This window comes from Castor canadensis, chromosome 6 (genome assembly GCF_047511655.1).
Source record: "Castor canadensis chromosome 6, mCasCan1.hap1v2, whole genome shotgun sequence".
NCBI classification, from domain to species: domain Eukaryota; kingdom Metazoa; phylum Chordata; class Mammalia; order Rodentia; family Castoridae; genus Castor; species Castor canadensis.
In genome coordinates this window covers 76,994,523-77,011,673 of record NC_133391.1, presented here as the reverse complement: position 1 = coordinate 77,011,673, position 17,151 = coordinate 76,994,523, and the positions used below count along the sequence as shown (strand labels likewise).

The 17,151-nt window shown below is 48.7% G+C and overlaps 1 protein-coding gene across 1 annotated transcript; it reads right to left on the bottom strand.

Moving 5' to 3' along the window:
- Positions 1–3,414: 3,414 nt before the first annotated feature.
- Spry4 (sprouty RTK signaling antagonist 4) lies at positions 3,415–17,151 on the bottom strand. The gene is made up of 2 exons (XM_020154786.2): positions 16,939–17,151; positions 3,415–7,978 (listed from the first exon to the last, which is right to left on the bottom strand). The coding sequence occupies exon 2, from the start codon at positions 7,928–7,930 to the stop codon at positions 7,031–7,033; it is 900 nt and encodes a 299-aa protein (XP_020010375.1). The 5' UTR covers positions 7,931–7,978; positions 16,939–17,151; the 3' UTR covers positions 3,415–7,030.

Below are 17,151 nucleotides of genomic sequence, written 5' to 3'. Positions count from 1 at the left end.
ATATAAAGTCTAGCTCTTCTTTTCTTACCCTCTTTGAGTCTACTCTCAGTATATCATTAGTTAATTAATAAGAAACATTTATTGAATGCCATTAATATGATAGGTATGGCCTGGGCTAGACAGAGCCCCTTGACATTGGTGTTACTGGAGGTGACTTGTGGTCTACCTCAGTGGACAAATCAAATATCATGTTTAAATGAAGGCCAGGAAGTGTTGAAGTCAGGAATGAAAGAAGGCAAGTTTTCCCAGTCGTGGTGGCACATACCTGTAATCCTTGCATTCAGGAGACGAAGGCAGGAGGTTTGTGAGTTCAAGGGCAGCCTGGGATACACAGTGAGACCCCGTCTCAAAAAAAAAAAATTAAAAAAAGAAAATGGAAGAAGCCAAGTTTTTTGCCCTCAGGGAACGTCTGCGGAAGTGGAGAACTGACAGACCGTCAACAAAATGTGAAGTCACAGCATATTGTAGGAATGGTAAGACAATCTAACCCTAACCAACCCTAACCCTAACCCTAACCCTTTCTCAGTCATCTGAACCAATTTGTAGCTCCTTTTTAAGATCCTGGAGCCTTCCCCAAACACTGTCCCTGGTCACCACAGCCCAAATAATTCCTCTTCTCATAGCAGAGGAAATGAGGAAAGCTGGCTCAAGCAATGTCAGGAAGGTCAGCCACTTCTACAGAAGCCTCTTTCTGGGAACAATGGAAGGCAACCCAGGGGAGGTGATCGTTAGATGGGTCTAAAAGTTATAGAAGGGCCCTATGTGTCCAGTGCACTGGCTTTGGAGGCAGGTTCAAATCCTAGGTATACGACTTAACAGCACTATTTCCTTGGGGAGTAACTTAACTTCTGAGTCTTGATTTTCTTATCTGTAAAGTGAGGTCGATCACACCAACCTACCTTGATTGTTTTCCAGACTGCAAACAATAATGCTGCATCTGAGCACACAAATACCTTTTGTAATTATTATTTCTTAAGGCCACTTGGCTTCTGTTACTTTGAGGACTTCATAAAAATACCAAGTCTGCAGGCTTTCCAACTAGGTTCCAATCAGAAACCCCTACAGCTTCTTGCTCTGTAGATGGTGGATTCACTTTTGTTGAGTCCTAAGTCATCCCCTCCACCATGCCCAATGCAGGAAAGCCAGTCAGAAGTTTATCTGAGACTCTTCAGGTAAAAGTACAGGAAGTGGAGTTGGGGGGGTGGGGAAGCAGCCCCAAGAGAAGGCCAGAAGGCCAGTGGGAGAGGAAGAGGGAGGGTTAATGCTAATATGTGTGAGCATAGGGAGTGGAGCCCAGGGAGTTTTTCAGTCATCTCCTGCTTAACACATACAGATGTATTCATAATTATCCCTTGCCTCAGGCCTCCAGGCCCAGGTGGGCTCCAGAAGGCCCATGCAGCCGCCAGACAAGCATCCTTAAAGAACATCATGCAGACAATCGGAATGCCATTTATCGTGCAAAACACAATAAAACCCTGAGCTCTCTTCCTGTTTCAGAGACCCATAAATTATGAAAATTATACCTGCTCCAGGCCATGAACATATTGTTTTATTAAAGTTCTGATGAATAAACTTTAGGTCTCTTAAAAATGTCCTCTCAGCTTTCATCTGGCAACACCTTCAGCGCAGGAGCCAGCAGCCTAGGTTCGTGATTATTTGTTCTTCAGAAAACTAGGCTCAGGATGGGGAAGCAGCTGTAGTGCACTGGGGCTTTCTGACCAGGTGACAAGGCTGCAGGGAAGAGCTACTCCCTAAGCCCATTTCCTCTTCATGGGGCACTGGTAGGGGATGTGTGCTTATGGACACAGAGGGTTGAATTTCGCTTCTCCCCCACTTTTCATTTTTATCCTCAGGAAGCCTTCTAACTAATGCATCCTATAATTCTTTTGTCTTCCCCAAATAGTAGCTAAATACTTTTATCTGTCTTTACTTTCAATCGTGTGTTGGGGATGTGTGACTTCTCTGACCCTCTGTAGTCTGTCATGCAAGTTCAGTACCAGGCAAAAAAGAAGCCATCCAATAAATGCAAACCACTCTTGTCATACCAAAACCATTTTATCACTGGGAACCAGGAGGAACAGGGCTAAATGGGCACAAACTTTTTCTCTGGGCACTGCTTATCTCCTTTTCCCCAAAAGCATTTGTGTGGGTAGGACTTGAAGTAGTCAGTACCTTGTATCTAAAACTCTGGAAACAAGTTAAAAACACAAAACAACAACAAAAACTGTGGCACCGTAAGGAAACCCAAGACTAAGTCAATGTGTGGTAGACACTAATTGGGACTGAGTTGATGAAAGACAGCCATCCCCAGGTGCCAGTTACTTACCTTGTTGGTGAGACCTTTTTTTTTTTTTTTTTGGCCACCCTGGGGTTTGAATTCAGGGTCTCCCACTTGAGCCATTCTAACCCAGAGACTTAAAGCACTAATTAACTCTTGTCCATCCTCCAGGGATGGGACAGTCACATGGTCAGGGAACATGGAGGGAGGCTAAGCCTATGATTAATCCAGAAGTTCTACTGCTGACAAGACTCCCAAGACTGTCCTTTGTGCCTTCTTGAGTCGCTACCAGGTGACCCTTGGTATTCATCTGGATGTCTCCAGGAGAAACAAAGCTTGGACTTCACAAAGGAGTCCAAGACACTATAATTGGTGACCCCAAGATAAAACACAAACTGGACTGGGGGCTCCCAGTTCCTCCCTCCAAATCTCTTACCATCTCACCCCCACTTATTGGTAGCAGAAACTCTTCTTTCAGAAAACAAAAGGCGGTAAGTCCACCATCAATGCAAATGGCATACAAATTAAGGATTAAGTTCCCATGTGTATGCAAAGTATGAAGTTTCAAAGTACTAGTGGGTATGGGGGTGGGGACAAGGGAATCAAATGGAAGATGCATGAGCACAAGGACAGTCAATGAATGCAAGGATTTAGAGGTCAAAGGAACTGGTCTTGGGCAATACCCATCGTTCCAGTAAAAACTAAGGAAATTGCCAAGAGCTTTTCTGTTTGGTTTCTTGAAACCTGTAGATCTGGGGCACCACAGCCAAAAGGAGAGAAGCTGCAGTTTTGGAAAATGGACAGATCAAATTATTCTTTTCCACCTTTAGCTCTCCTCTATTTGGGAGTTTTCTTGTCTGTGTTACAAAGACACCTAGTATAGGTGACAGCTGACCCAGGAAGGATTCCACAGCATCTGGCAATATTCATCTTCCTCACAAAGTGGACCTTTCCCCCATGGTTCTTTGCTCATCCTAGACAGGAGACATAGGCTCTGCCCCGATCCAGAAGGCCACCTCTATATGCATTTGCAGTTAGCCCAAGTGGCCTAGTGTTCTTTCACAAACCTTGTGGGGTGAGGATGTCAGGAAACTGAACAGACACACACACACACACGAGAAAATGGCAGACCTGTATATATTTAACAATATATATTTATAGATATTTTCTAGATCAGTACATTCAGTTTTTAACTTGTTTTTTCTTCACAAACAGAAGAACTCTTACAATAGTAGACTTTCTAAAATAAATACTATTAAAATAGAGCTTCAAAATAAATATTCTATACAAAGGAAACCTTCTGTGGTAACTTTTGTGGTGAGGTGAGGGGAGCTACAGTGAAGGGTGAAAGTGAAATAGGAATGGGTTGGAATGGGAGTTGCGAACAGCTTTACTGTTTGTAACACGAAACCAAACTGTGGGACATCGAGGAGAAAAGGCAAGATTAAGACACCGCACGCAGTTACTCACAGCAAAAAAAATGGCGACCAAGATTGGACATCCACTGTCACAGTTAAGCAGAGGGCATGGAAATGCTTACCAAAGGCTTGAACCAGAAGGCTGCTGAAGCTTGTAGGATGCCCTAAATAACTGTACAGTGCAACACTGTGCTGCCCGTACCCCACCACACAATTCTTGGAGCAGCACAGGAGATTGTGACGCTTCAAGGTGACCATCACCTGGGTTCTGGCCCACACCAACACTTTGTATGTGCAGTCTTGGGTGAATCATTGTCCAGCTGGGTCCCACTTGATATACTATCAGTGCAGATTGCAAATGCTGAAAGAACCTGCTGTATCCCATAGATGGTTTCTACCTACCAGCTGTGCAGGGTCCATGCCAACACTGAGGACTGGTCTTCACTCCCTTCTGGCTGGCTTCTGAGGACCCGATTGTACACCCTGTCATTTACCCAGGAGGGTTATTGCTGGCCTACACTCCACCCCAAGGGTGCCCACTAGAGTGCTGGCCTTCACACACCCATCTCCAGGATGGGGTAGTAGTTTACAGCCAACATACCCTAGGAAGTGTCCTGGATGTCATTCCCAATGCCAGGGAATGCCACTGATCCAGGTCTGAGAGAAGTGAGAACCAGCTGGCAATTTTCAAGACAAGGCAGGCATAACCCAGCCAAGCAAGCCACAGGTGGCAGGAAAACAGTCAATCAGAAGCAGCTACAGAAATGTGACCTATTTATGAGTGCATGGTCCCTCAGCAGCTTGTGACTGGCCTGGGAAGAGATAAAGGGCCCATGGGTGACCCATGTTTTTTTCTTTTTGCCAAGGAGCCAGAGAAAAGCAATGCTGAGGGAGCACTACACAACAGAGCTGGGAGAACCAAGGATGCTTCTTTCCCTCCTTTTTCCATTGAGCACATGGCACAGAGGTGGACTTTTAGGGAGAGTTCTGCAGACATCCATCTAGCAGGTTAAACGCAAGCCAAAATGGGGGAGGCAAAAAATAAAAAAGCAAACCAAAACCCACAAAAATCCGTGTTTACAACTATGTACACAAGTCAGGGTTCAGGAGGCCTTTTACCAGAAACAGGGTCTATGTTGGTAGAAGGTCAGTGTGTGTGTGTGTGTGTGTGTGTGTGTGTGTGTGTAACATGTGCTTGTGTGCATACACAGCTTATGTAGATCAATTCTCCACAGAATGGGTATGTATATCAAGATCACCAAAGTGCAACTTGCCACCGGGTTGCTTCCCATGGAGAAGATTCAAGGGAGGGACCTTGGGCAACTTTCCAAGACCTTTCTGAAAAGAGTGCACATGTGTGCTATCATTTTGGGGGCTACATCTATGGAAAACAACTCCAGCCCCTTCAGTACACTTCCAATACATTCAATTAGTATAAGTGGCTGGCTAATGTGTTTGTCTTCTACCATTGCCTCCGATTTGTGCAAGAACATCCATACATCCATCACAACTGTGGCTTATGAATTAGTCTAGAGAATGAAGATGCAATATTTTATACTTGCCTTTTATAAGCCAGCAAATGTTACATAAATAAAGCCCCAAATAATAAGGCCCTCCGTTCCTCCACTCAATAAATACCTATGGTTACAATTAACTTAGTCTAAATCATAAGATGTTATACTAGTTTCCAAGAAGAGGAAAAAAATCCTTGAGAAGCGTTACCTACACGCCACTCACAGCTACCTGCCTCCTTGTCTCCTTCCAGGAGGCAGTTCTGTTCCTACAGAACCAGCAAAAAATGCTACAGATACTGCCTAACACCTGGGCCGCCTCTCCTGACCCAGGCCACTTCCTCTCACCAGAGGGGAGGGACAAAAATACCACACAAAGCAAAACCCCACTGGGGGGAAGGACCAGATACACTATAGCTTTTGCATGCAACAAGTACCTACCCACTGGATGTGCTGCACTTTCTGAGTCCTTTAGCACCTGGAGAGAAAGAGTTGCTATGACTTTGGGGGTTGTCAGGAGGGGGTGTGCTGTGCACAAAAGCAGGGCTCAATCCCAGTGGCCCCTGGAGAACCTTTCCCCACCCTCTCTGAGCTCTTCTGACCCCCCATGGGGCTTCCTAACACTAAAATAGACTCTGTTCATCTCTGTATTTACATGAAGATACAGTCGCATCGCTATACACAAAAGGCTATGACAGCAAGCAGCAGAATCAGAAGAGAGGAAACCCAGCCCCAGCTCAGCTCAACTGTCATTCTGCCAATGGGAGGTGTGGCCTCTTTGCTGCTAAAATCCTCTTCTTGTGGGTGGGCAGAATTGTGCTCCTTGAGGTTGTTTGCCCCCAGATTTTGAAATCAGCCCTTCCTGGGGGTGGCCCAAAAGGAAGCAAGTTGTTTTAATATTATTGTTTAAAACACCGTTAGCATCTGGCTTAATTATTCTATAAAAACACCATGACTGGATCCAGAGACCACAGCCTCAGACTCATTGGCAAAATGCTATTTGGTCTCACATATGATGCCCTGGCCTTCTCTACCCATCAAATTGTGGAAAGGATCTGAGCAGAGAGAACTCAGGACACGTAAGCAGGCAGGCAAGTCTGTGACATGTAAGAACCAGAGGATGGTGTGATGAGCTCAACACCCCCGAGAGTTAGCGACAAGGCCGGGAGGAAGGAATCACTGTGCAGCGGCTTCCAAATCCATCCTGTGGCTGGCTCCGAGGAGGCAGGAGGAGGAGCGAGGCTTTGACTCACCGGCTGTCCTCTGTTCTCAGCCACTCCCAAGTATATACAGTAGAGGCTGCTAGGGTGTTCTACACCTTCCCCGGGATGGCACGTTGGGGCCAACAGGCATGGAGAGAGAAGGGGAAGAGGAAGGTAGAGAAAAGTCAAGGCTCCAAGGGTCATCTTCAAGGTACCCTGGCACTCAGTAACTCCTCCCAGACAGCCAGCTCCTGTGTGAGCCAAAGACAATGGCAGAGTGGGAGGGAGAGGGCAGGAGGACGGGGGATCAGGAAGGCCATCAAGCTGCTGCAACTTCCGGTTATGTGTCCACATCTGTGTTCCATCTTCTGAAACAGAAAAATCCCCCCAAAACCGCACCCTGCCCTGCCACTATCTGCTTGACACAAAGTTCCAGGACCCTGGAAACCCCCAAAGTGCTTCTTCATCCTTTTGGGGAATAGAAGATGGGTGGTGGCTGTCTTTGCCTGTTTCTTCCCTATCAAGAGCTGGGGTGAGGACATATGAGCAAGGTTGGCCTCAGGAGGCAGGCAGGAGTGACCCATGTTTCCAGGGGCAGTGCTGGGGCGTTGACCCAAAGTGTCAGAAAGGCTTGTCGGGTCTGCTGGCCATGGCATCCCCACCAGCGGCCTTGCAGATGACGCTGTTCGTGTGCTTGCAGCGGCAACCTGGGCGGCGAAGGCGGTCATAGCCACGCTGGGCCAGCTTCACACAGCCCGTGGCTGGCAGGTAGCAGAGCAGGCAGGGCAGCACCATGGAGAGGGCGCCCATGAAGGACCAGCGGGCGCAGCAGTTGGAGCGGGAACAGGAGCAAGGGTGGTCAGCACAAGAGCCTTCATCGTCCTCATTGGTGCAGTGGTAGAAAATACCCTGCACCAGGCACATGCAGGTGCCGTAGTTGACCAAGGTTTGGGCCGAGCACAGGCACTCCTGATTGCAGACCCAGCAGGAGGGCAACGTCCGAGGGGACGCACACTCCTTGCATTTACACTTCCCACAGGCCTCGCACAGCAAGAAGTGCTTGTCCAGCTCTGGTGGGACGGCTGGACCCTTGAGATCCAGTGGCTTACAATGCACCACCTTGGGCTGGAGGCGCACGGCCCTGGGTGAGGCCTGCTCGGCCACAGGTGGTGGAGCCATGTGGTCTAGAAGCCGCTGGTCAGAGGAGGTGCTGCTGCTACTGCTCACAGAGCTGGGGCGTCCACTGAAGGAGATCCAGTGGTGGGTGACATCCTGGTCACAGCGAGCAGGTGTTGGGGCCAGCTCTGGGGCCCCAACCCGGGTCCTCTTGGGACCAGTTGGAGGGGCCAGGCTAGGGTTGTCTATATAATCGTTCTCCACGTGGCTGGTCTTCATCTGGTCAATGGGGAGGATGGTAAGTGGGTGCTGGAGCCGGCTGTGGGGCATCCGGCTGTCAAGAAGGGGCTGCACCATGACTGAGCTGGGAGTTAAAGGGACGCTCTGTGGGATTGGGGGCTCCATGGGGCTGGAGGTCCTGGACTGCTGCGGAGAAACAAGCTTCTAGGGACCCTGGGGAAGGGTGGGGAAAAAGAAAAAGAGAATGGATTCCAGGCATCAGTACGTGGTCTGTTAATACCGCCCACCTCCCCATTGGGAAGCTCAAATGAAATGGGAACTCAACTTCCTGAACAAACTTTCCAGCAACTGCCAAGTAATTACAACAGTAATAGCAATAGAAATAGCTCTACCACTTGAGTCACTCCACCAGCCCAAGTGAGTTCTTTAATTTCTATGCCTTAGACCTTAGTTTTGTCATCTATAAAATGGATCTTGCAAGAATTAAATCGGAAAATACGTATCTGGTACCCAGTACATTTCCTGGCACACAGCAAGTACTCAACAATTTATCACTGATTCAGAATATAACAGTTTAGATTTCCTGAGCACTTACAAGCACTAGTGCCAAGCATTATACTGGGCGCAGAGAACAACGTGGCAAGCACAACAGACCCTGTGTGCTCCACAGAGTTTATCAGCTGGATAAACAAAAGCCTTCATTTCAGATATTCAGAAGAGAAGGAAGGGCTGCATCTGATGCCTGCACATCCAGGATATTAACATATTACTCTAGCTTCCAAGTGTGGCGACCTCCAGCAGCTAATAATCCCTGGTAGGTGAGCTCCTGACAACGTGGATGGGAAATCCTCTCTCGAGGGGCGCTCACATCACCCATTTCCAAGTGCTGAGCTGAACATTCAGACTAAATGCTATTTACTAGAATAGCTAAGCCAACCCTGGATCAGTTTCTAATTTCACTGAGAGAGTGCAATTTTAAGCTGGCATCCGGCCAGAGATTCAACTGCAGTGCCTGACATGGAACCCCAGGAAGTCACTTAAATCAAAGAGCGGAAACGGCTTGGTTCAAATTTAGAAAGTGCACATTGTTTTCTATTAGAAGTGCCATTTCCTTGCCTGCTGACCTTTACATTTGGAATTCGGATGGAGATCAATTTAAAGAAACGGAAGCAGAAGGCCAAGACCTCTGCTCAAGGGGGACAAAATCTGGAATCCTAAGGAAAGATTATACTCTGGGAAGATTCCACCCAGACCCTCAAGATCTCCAGAAGGTTTTGGGGGAGGAGGGTGCAGGAGAGGAAGATGACGGTCATTTATTTAAAAAAAAAAAAAAGCAAAATCACTGATTAGTGTACGGGTGGTGTTTCCCTGGAAGTGCTTTTTCAAGACACTAATGACAGTTATAATCAAGGGAGCTGCCCCTGCCCTGTAGTTGTTAAGTTTATCTTACATCAAAGGTGAGGCCTGAGAAGGGGATGTGGACAAGTTTCACTTCCAGTTTACCCCACATCCCCCCTCTGGACTAGGGACATCACTGATCCATCTCAATATCTCAGTCACCAGAGAATGACACCTGGCCCCCTGAAACTCTTATGCTGTCCGTAGTAAGGTGTGTTTGTGCGGAGGGGAGAATTATTGTACTTCTGCTAGAAGACGATGTGATCAGAGAGACTTACAATGGCCAGGAAAGAAGAGCTTCCTTAGATGCTCTAACCCATTGAAAATGGAGCTATCATAGCTTCTCAGGAGGCAGAGATCAGGAGGTTTGCATTTCGAAGCCAGCCCAGGCAAATAGTTCGAGAGACCCTATCTTGAAAAAACCCATCACAAAAAAAGGCTGGTGTAGCTGGCTGAGTGGCTCAAGCAGTAACAGCGCCTGCCCGCAAGCATGAGGCTCTGAGTTCAAACTCCAGTGCTCGTCAAAAAAAACAAAACAAAAAAGGACTGGTGGAGTGCCTCAAGTTGAAAGCCCTAAATTCAAACCCCAGTACCACAAAAAAAAAAAAATCAGGTCTTTTCTACAAGACTCATTATGCTCAGTTGACCTGTATTTCCCTTCATATGGCACACAATTATTGGCACTGATCCCACAGCCCTGCCTACTTAAAAGATGTTGGTATTTCTACTTTTTGTTGTTTTTTCTTTTTTGGTGCTGGGTTGAACCCAGGGCCTTGTGTGTGCTAGGCAAGTGGTCTACCACTGAGCTACATCCCAGCCTGATGCTGGTATTTCTTTACACACAGTTTTCTACCTAGTGGCAGCTTCTGCCCCAAAGTTCTCTTCACGTGAAACCAGAGCATCGCTTTTGAATGGGAGTCTTCCTTATGGAGGCGTTTGCCTTAAATGTCTGGCTGGTCTGCCACCAATGAGGAGTCATTGCCAAGGTGGCCTCCAGTGGAGACCCTGTGGTCAGAGCTGGGTGGAAGAAATCTGTCTATGTATCTATCTATGAAGGGGCATTTTCCTGGGAATCTGCCTCAGCCTGTCCACTTATTCTAAGAAGGGTTTCAAGGCCTTACCTCTAGAAAAAAAATGAGTTGGGGGGTCAACCCTTCCAGGGTTCGAAGCCCCAGGTTCCGTCCGGTCCTGGGGCCTTTGGCTGGAGGAAAAGTTGGGACTTTGTATAAGAATGGAAAATGCCATGGATAAGACTATGGCACTACTCAAGAACTGCTTCAGACTGAAACTTCACCCTCAGACAAAGACATTTCAGTCCCTTATTCCTGATGCCCAGATTACAAATACTGTGGGTCCTGCCAATAAAACATTGGGGCACTTTCAAGGGGCTACGTAGTGCCCTATGTAGTTAGGGTTTTGTCTCAGGACTGGGATTGCAGCTGACTATGCTAGGGAAAAAGTAAAGGTACGCCTAATCACTCAAGCACACTAACCATTCTGCTTTTGCAATTCAATTCCTGGGGCTCTTTAGAAACAGCTGCACTTCCTGCAGATGAAGCAGAAGACATGGGCAGCTCTCAGGGTTTTTTTTAACAGGCCCTGGAATCAGTGGGCAGATTCCCCAATTCCTGGAAAGAAGTCCCACCAAGAAGCCAGTTGGGAGCACTGGGGGATGTTGGCATTAGCAGGCTCCCATCACCCTCCAGAGGCAGCTGTCCACATCTGGGCCTGCAGTGGAGGCCAGTCATGGGGGTGGGAGCTTGGCCCAGGATGACTCAGCTCTCTTGGGACAGGCAGCAGCTGATGACTCTAGCAGGCATATTCTAAAATGCATCTTCCTATCATAATCCTGATGTAGGATCTCTTCTGGCCATCAGCTCAGCAAAACCAACGACTGGCTTTAGAGTTCTGTAGCTCACACTTCCTTAGGCCTGTGGTCTAACCAGTGAAAGCAGGAACCTTCCACAGGAGGGCCCTCTAAGAGCCTGTGCTGAATTTATTTGGTTGGCAAAGAACAACTTTCTGAGCTACCTGTGTGATAACTCCTCAGCACAGCTCCATGTCTCAAAAAAACCAAAAACAGCTTAAGTCTCAGTTGGTTTAGGAGGTCAAGCATCACTGAGACCTGCCACCCTCCCAGACTGAGCACCACTGAAAATCTTAAGTGCAGTTTAATATGTACCTGCTTCCCCTCCAAGGAAGGAAGAGACTTATAAATAGGAGGAGGCTTTGCCTCATTTAGGCTGTTGGGAAAAGCTTGATGGCTGATTTGGAAGACTCTGGACAGAAATACAACCAGCACTGCACTTAGCCAAGAAGCACCTCTGTATCATTTTAGGTGACAGCAATATGGATTAGTATGAAGGAAGGGAACTTTCACCTGCACTCAACCTTCTAATAATAATATAGAAGAAACTAATATTTATGAAACATTTCTTGGTGTCAGGCTCATGCTAAGCCCACCAGGACTTCTTTTCTCATTTAATCCTTGCCATCACCTTAGAGGATAGCACCCATACTGCACAGTGAGAAATGAAAGTACAAGGGGTCATGGAGTTTAGCAGGTGATCAGGGCAGGATTCGATCCCAGACAGCAGAGGCTGTAAGGTCAGCCACACAGCTGTGGCCTAATGGCTTGCATAAACCCTCCATAACCCAGGCTTTCAGAGCCTTGGAAACTCTGCCGCCACTCCCCCCCCCACCCCCCAGCTTCTCCCCTAGTTGGCCACCAGCCCCTCGGACTCAAGTCACTCAACTAGCAGGGAAATGAAGCCAGATGGATTTTATCAGATGAGTCTCCAGTTGGAATTTCCAGTGTGGAGAGTGAAGGCTGAGGGTTTGTAACTTCTATTGTGCTTAGAATCCAAGTTCCCTTCACTCTCAATTCAGATGTCATTCCTTCTGTCACCTTACCTTCTTTTACTGTTTTCATTTTCAATTTTCTTAGGAAAAGTGGGTCTGCTTGTAGGATTTTACCATAAAGCAGTTCTTAAAAGGAAAACCTAGGGTGAAAGGGAACCCCTTCTCCTCACTACCTATCAAGTTGGACTTGTGGGTCTTGGGAGCACCTTTATTGATGGGGTTTCTAGTACAGTCTGTGGGGATGGGAGGAAGGCACAAGGAAGACAGAAGAGTCCCAGAATACTGAATCAGCAGAAATAAAAAGCCCCAGAGCACACAGTAGCCCTGTATTTGCTGTTTGGAGTCTGGGAACACCTCCATTGGAACCTGTGGGGAGGGAGCTGAATACAGCCTGGCAGAAGAAAATCAAGAGGCTTGTTAACCATCCACACCACTGGGGTGGATGCCTCTTCTCAAACCCTTGATTTATCATAGGAAGGGGAGTCGGAAAACATTGGGAAAACTTCCTGGTTGTACTTTGAAAACTACAGGTCAGGTAATGACAAACTAGCAAGAGGTTCTGAATGAATGGGCAGTTTCTGCTTGCCTATTCAGTCTCAGTGGGCCCTTTCAGCCAACGTTGTTTAACCCTTTAAAAACTCAGAATAAAGGTCTCTAGGCTGCTAAAGAGCCCGCCTGCCCGCCACCACCATTGCTTGGTCCTTTGGAACAACATCCCAGTTTAGTTAATTAAGCTACAACCAAATGATGACTTATGCTTTAAAAAGACTTTTAAAAGGCAGTGGTGGTAAGGGAAACTAGGAACTTGCCCCTCTCTAAACCGGGACATCTCTGCTGCTTCAACATCCCTGGTGCTTCAAAGAATAAAGCCTTTGGCCAACTGGATTTGTCTGCAACCTTCCTTCTTCCCACTCCCTGCCTCCCAGCACCAGCGCTAAGGAGTTCATCTCTGGCTACAATCTGGTAGAGATCACAAAAGAAAATAGTGGCTTTTCATTACTCAGTTCCATCATCAATTCACCATGCCCAACTCTTCCTTCTTTCCCAAGCAAGCTCCAGCACACCGTGGGTGGGAGTCTTTCAAGTTTCTGCTTTACTGTATTACCCCGTAATTGTTGTCTACTCAGATCCCTAGAAAGAGAGGGCTCAGAAGCCAACAGTCAGTAAAGACAGAAACTACAAGGAACCACTGGCTCCACTGGAGAACTACAGGCCCAAGTCAAAATGTGGGGTGGGACCTAGAGACTAAAGACTCCCACAGAAGGGCTTCTTCCCATGGGACATCAAGATCATCTGGTTTGTCTCCTTACCCTCCACCAAAAAATGAACAGACAATAATAGATTTTAGCTTACTCCTGGGCCAGGGCAGGAAATGACTTCCCCTTTCCCCAGCCAGAAACAGACAAGACTATACCACAAGGGAAAACACTCTTCTACAAGTGGCCACCTGCCCTGAAGGGCCCCTTCCATCCTCTGCTAGACCAGGCACATCTGTGCTCCCTCTTTAGCATCCTAGCTTCCTCCACTGACTGGGGCCTGTCCTTGGAAAGAACAATCAGGATCACAGCTGAACAGTGGAGCCTCTTAAGCCCAGACACATGTCCGGATACATTCCCCAGCCTTGTCAGCTGTCTGGGTCTGCAGGGTGACCAAAACCCCTGACAGCCAAGAATATCCCACCTTTTCCATCAACAGCACCCCACACCCTACTGTCCTTTTAAAGTGCCCTTAAATTAGACCCTCCTCCTAGTTTGCCTCAGTCCTGGCCACTCATTGGTAGGCCTGTTGGTCCCTGGCCCCTTGGAAGAGTTTGTTCTTTACTGAGGCCTATGCTTAGACCTGACTTGCTGCTCGTTTGCTCTGCCCAGGCCCCTAGCTTTGAATGAAAGACCAGCCCACGGATCTCTGTGTGTTGTTCTTCTTCAATTTCTTGCTCTGGCTCTTTTAAAGGAGCAGAACCACACCAGTGAGTCACTGATTTCTCCTGATAGGGAGATCTAGGTTGGCCACGAAACAGAACCTTCTCCAACTCCTGCCATTCTCTTCCTTAAAAAAAGCAAAAACAAACAAACAAAACCCCTGTTGTGTCTACCAGCAACTGTCAAGAAAATCCAGGGGCAAGGGCAGGAACCCCCCCCCCCACTTTGTCACAAGGAAGCTTCTACCTCCATAGGGCCAGATGACAGACACTCTGGATTCAGAACCAAAGTAAACACTGTGACTGAATACTGAACTTCCATGAAAAAAAAAAAAAAAAAAAAAAGGGGGGGAGGGCTCTTTTCTAAGAAAAATGCTTATGGGGAGTCCAGGACTGGGGGCTGGACAATGCCGCACTAAGGGATGTGTAGTCCCTTAATTCCAGAAACTGGAATTGAAGTACCTATGTATGATCAAAAAGTATTGAACCCCAGACATTTCAAGGGCCACTTTAAAACGTCCTGCTTGGTTTTTTTCCTTCCCCATAACTTTAAAAAATTATTGACTTTCTCAACTTGTTACTTAATATTCAAGAAAGTCAGCCAACCTCTGGGCACATACAATGTTGGGTTTACAAGATTGTAGACAAGGGGTATAAGCAGGGCAGCCAGTGATTTCCAAAAAGCCACATTTCTCCACCAATTCTGGAAGGATACAGACAAAAATGTGCAAGTGCCCAGCCTCACCTGCTTTAGCCTGGAATTGATCTACTCTTATGTGCTCTGTGTCTCTTCCCACCAGCCCCAGCCAAAGCTTTGGGGAGAAGCTGCCATTTCCAGAAAACTCTGGGAAAGGGGGTGGGAAGAAGCAGGAGGGGTACGGGGGGGGGGGGAGCGGGCAGGTACACCCCACAAGAAAGGAAATGACTTCTAAGTTCAGAATCTAAAATGGGAAGATCACCAACCGGTGTCATTAGTCTCCCTCATCCTAGCTAGCCAATGTGTCCCTCTAGATTTCAGAACTCTACCCAAATCCCTCTCAGGTCCCAGCCACACAGCTCAACTGCTCAGTGTGCACTACTGCTCACCAAGTTAGGATTCTCCTGGAGCCAGCCAGAACATGAAGACCTTTCCTAGGGGAAGTGGCCATCTCTTACAAGTTCTTTCTCACCCTTGAGAGAGACTAACTCCAGCCCTCCTTTCCTAGACTTCCCCACACACGCATAAAGGGGCAAAAAGGCTGAAATTTTTAGATGTTTATGCTCCATTCGTGTGAAGATTGGAGGGCTCTAAGCATTATGAAATTCACTAGTGCAATATTGGGTAGGGCCTCATGCCAGATGGAACTTGTTAAGAGATTGATAAACCCTGATTTCCCAACTGCTCTGGATCGTCTACCTTCCAGCTTTGTATCCGTGAGAAGCTTGTCAGGAGGATGCGTGCCTTTGGTCAGCTAACCAGACAAACATCTGTGTGCTCTCGCCCCTCAGCAGGTTCCCTGGCCTCCAATGTGTCTGGCCTCTCCCCAAAATGAAGAGAATCCTGCCAATGATATGGAGGCAGGAAAGAGGGGGTGCTTCTACTAGGTCTATGGCCCCACTCAATCTACCCCTTTCCTTGAGCACACCATGGTGGGGGGTTTCCCTGGAGCTTTGCTGCGCCATAAGGAGGCCTCCTGCCCTCACCCAGGCCTAGCAATATGGATGCCCATCCAGCAGCTGATGAAAAGACAGCTAGCAGCTCTCCCTTCTGCTCACCATTCCGCCCCTCCAGCCCATTTCGCTTCTAGCTCCATCCCTCAGCCCTTCAAACATGCAACCATTTTCCACCTCTCTCGCCTTCTCTGCCCGCGACCTCCAGCCCCCCATCAAGAAAATTGAGAAACCTTCTTGCACAAGAGCAGCTACTGTCTAAATGCCTTTTAGCGTCTGCATGGAGGGCAAACTGGGCACACAGCTCTGGACCCAGTGATGGAGCCAAGCTCCAGCTGCCCTGGCTGGCCAAACACTCCCTCACGCCCCTCAATGCCCCGGTGGCCTTGGCGATTCAGAATTTTTGGTAACATACCGTCTCTATACTCTTGGTGTTGTCAAGCCTGGTACCACCAAGAAGCAAGGAGGGAAAGTAGGAGCCTTATCTCTCCTACGCACGAAACCTCTTCCTCCAGCTCCCACATGCCCGGCGTTATGTAAACGCACCTTCAGCCCCCACCACAGTCCTAGCGAGGCCCGGGGGCTCTGGGGCCTGGCACAGCTCGATGCCCAAGGATAGGAAGGGAAGGGATGGCCGAGGAGCCTCCGGCCCTGCAGAGGCCGGGAAAGGGAGGTGCACAGCATAAAATGAGGCAGCCGAGCAAAGGTCAGACGGCCAGGAATGGCCTCGCCAAGGAGAGGGAGCAGAAATGCCCGGTCCTTGGGCGGCCCCACGCTGACCATCGAGGGGGAAGCAGAAGGGGAGGAAACTCAGTCTGTCACGGCTCGGAAGGGTAGAGAAAAACCTACGTCGAGCATAGGCCGCTGCGGCGGGTTGGGGAGACCCAAGGCAAAGCTGGCACAGTGGGCACGGAGCCCTGGAGGTGGGCGAGCCACCCTAGGCGAGGGCGCCCCCCAGACCTAAGTGGTGGCTCCTGACCAAGCCCAAAGCCTCCCGTTCTAGCGCCCGAGGCGAGTAGTGGCAGGAAAAAAGAGGCCAGGCCAGAGGCAATCTCCCGGGACACGCACAGAGCTTCCCGAATCGCAAAGGGCAGGGAAACCAGGCTTGGCTATGTCCGAGGGTCCGAAACGGAGGTGCCAGGCTGCGAACACCCCTAGCGCGGTGCTGGCCGGGACGAGGGCGCCAGGGAGCTGCGGCGGACCGCAGCGACTCAAGGAGGCGCAGGCAGAGGGAAGGAACACAGGCGCGGCTAGAAATAGCGCACCATTTGCCCCAGCCCGAGGGGGAGTAGCGTTGCGGCTCAAAGGAGGCAGTTTCGGATCCCCAAACCAGTCATGGACTTACTTTGAGGAGCTGGAGAGTCACAACCATCGCTCCACGTTTGTACAAATCCTCGAACCCAAGCGGGTCAGTCGCCGATGTACTCGCAGACGCCAGCCAGAGAGGAACCGGCAAGGTTCCCTATGTCCCGCAGCGCTAGCTCCGCGCTGTCAGCTCCGCTCGCAGCCTCAGCGGCGATGTTGCAACTGCCTGGGAAAATGGCTTTTTTATGAATGG

Excerpts from the sequence above, each read along its gene's own strand:
- Spry4 (XM_020154786.2), bottom strand. The coding sequence starts at position 7,930 with ATGGAGCCCCCAATCCCACAGAGCGTCCCTTTAACTCCCAGCTCAGTC.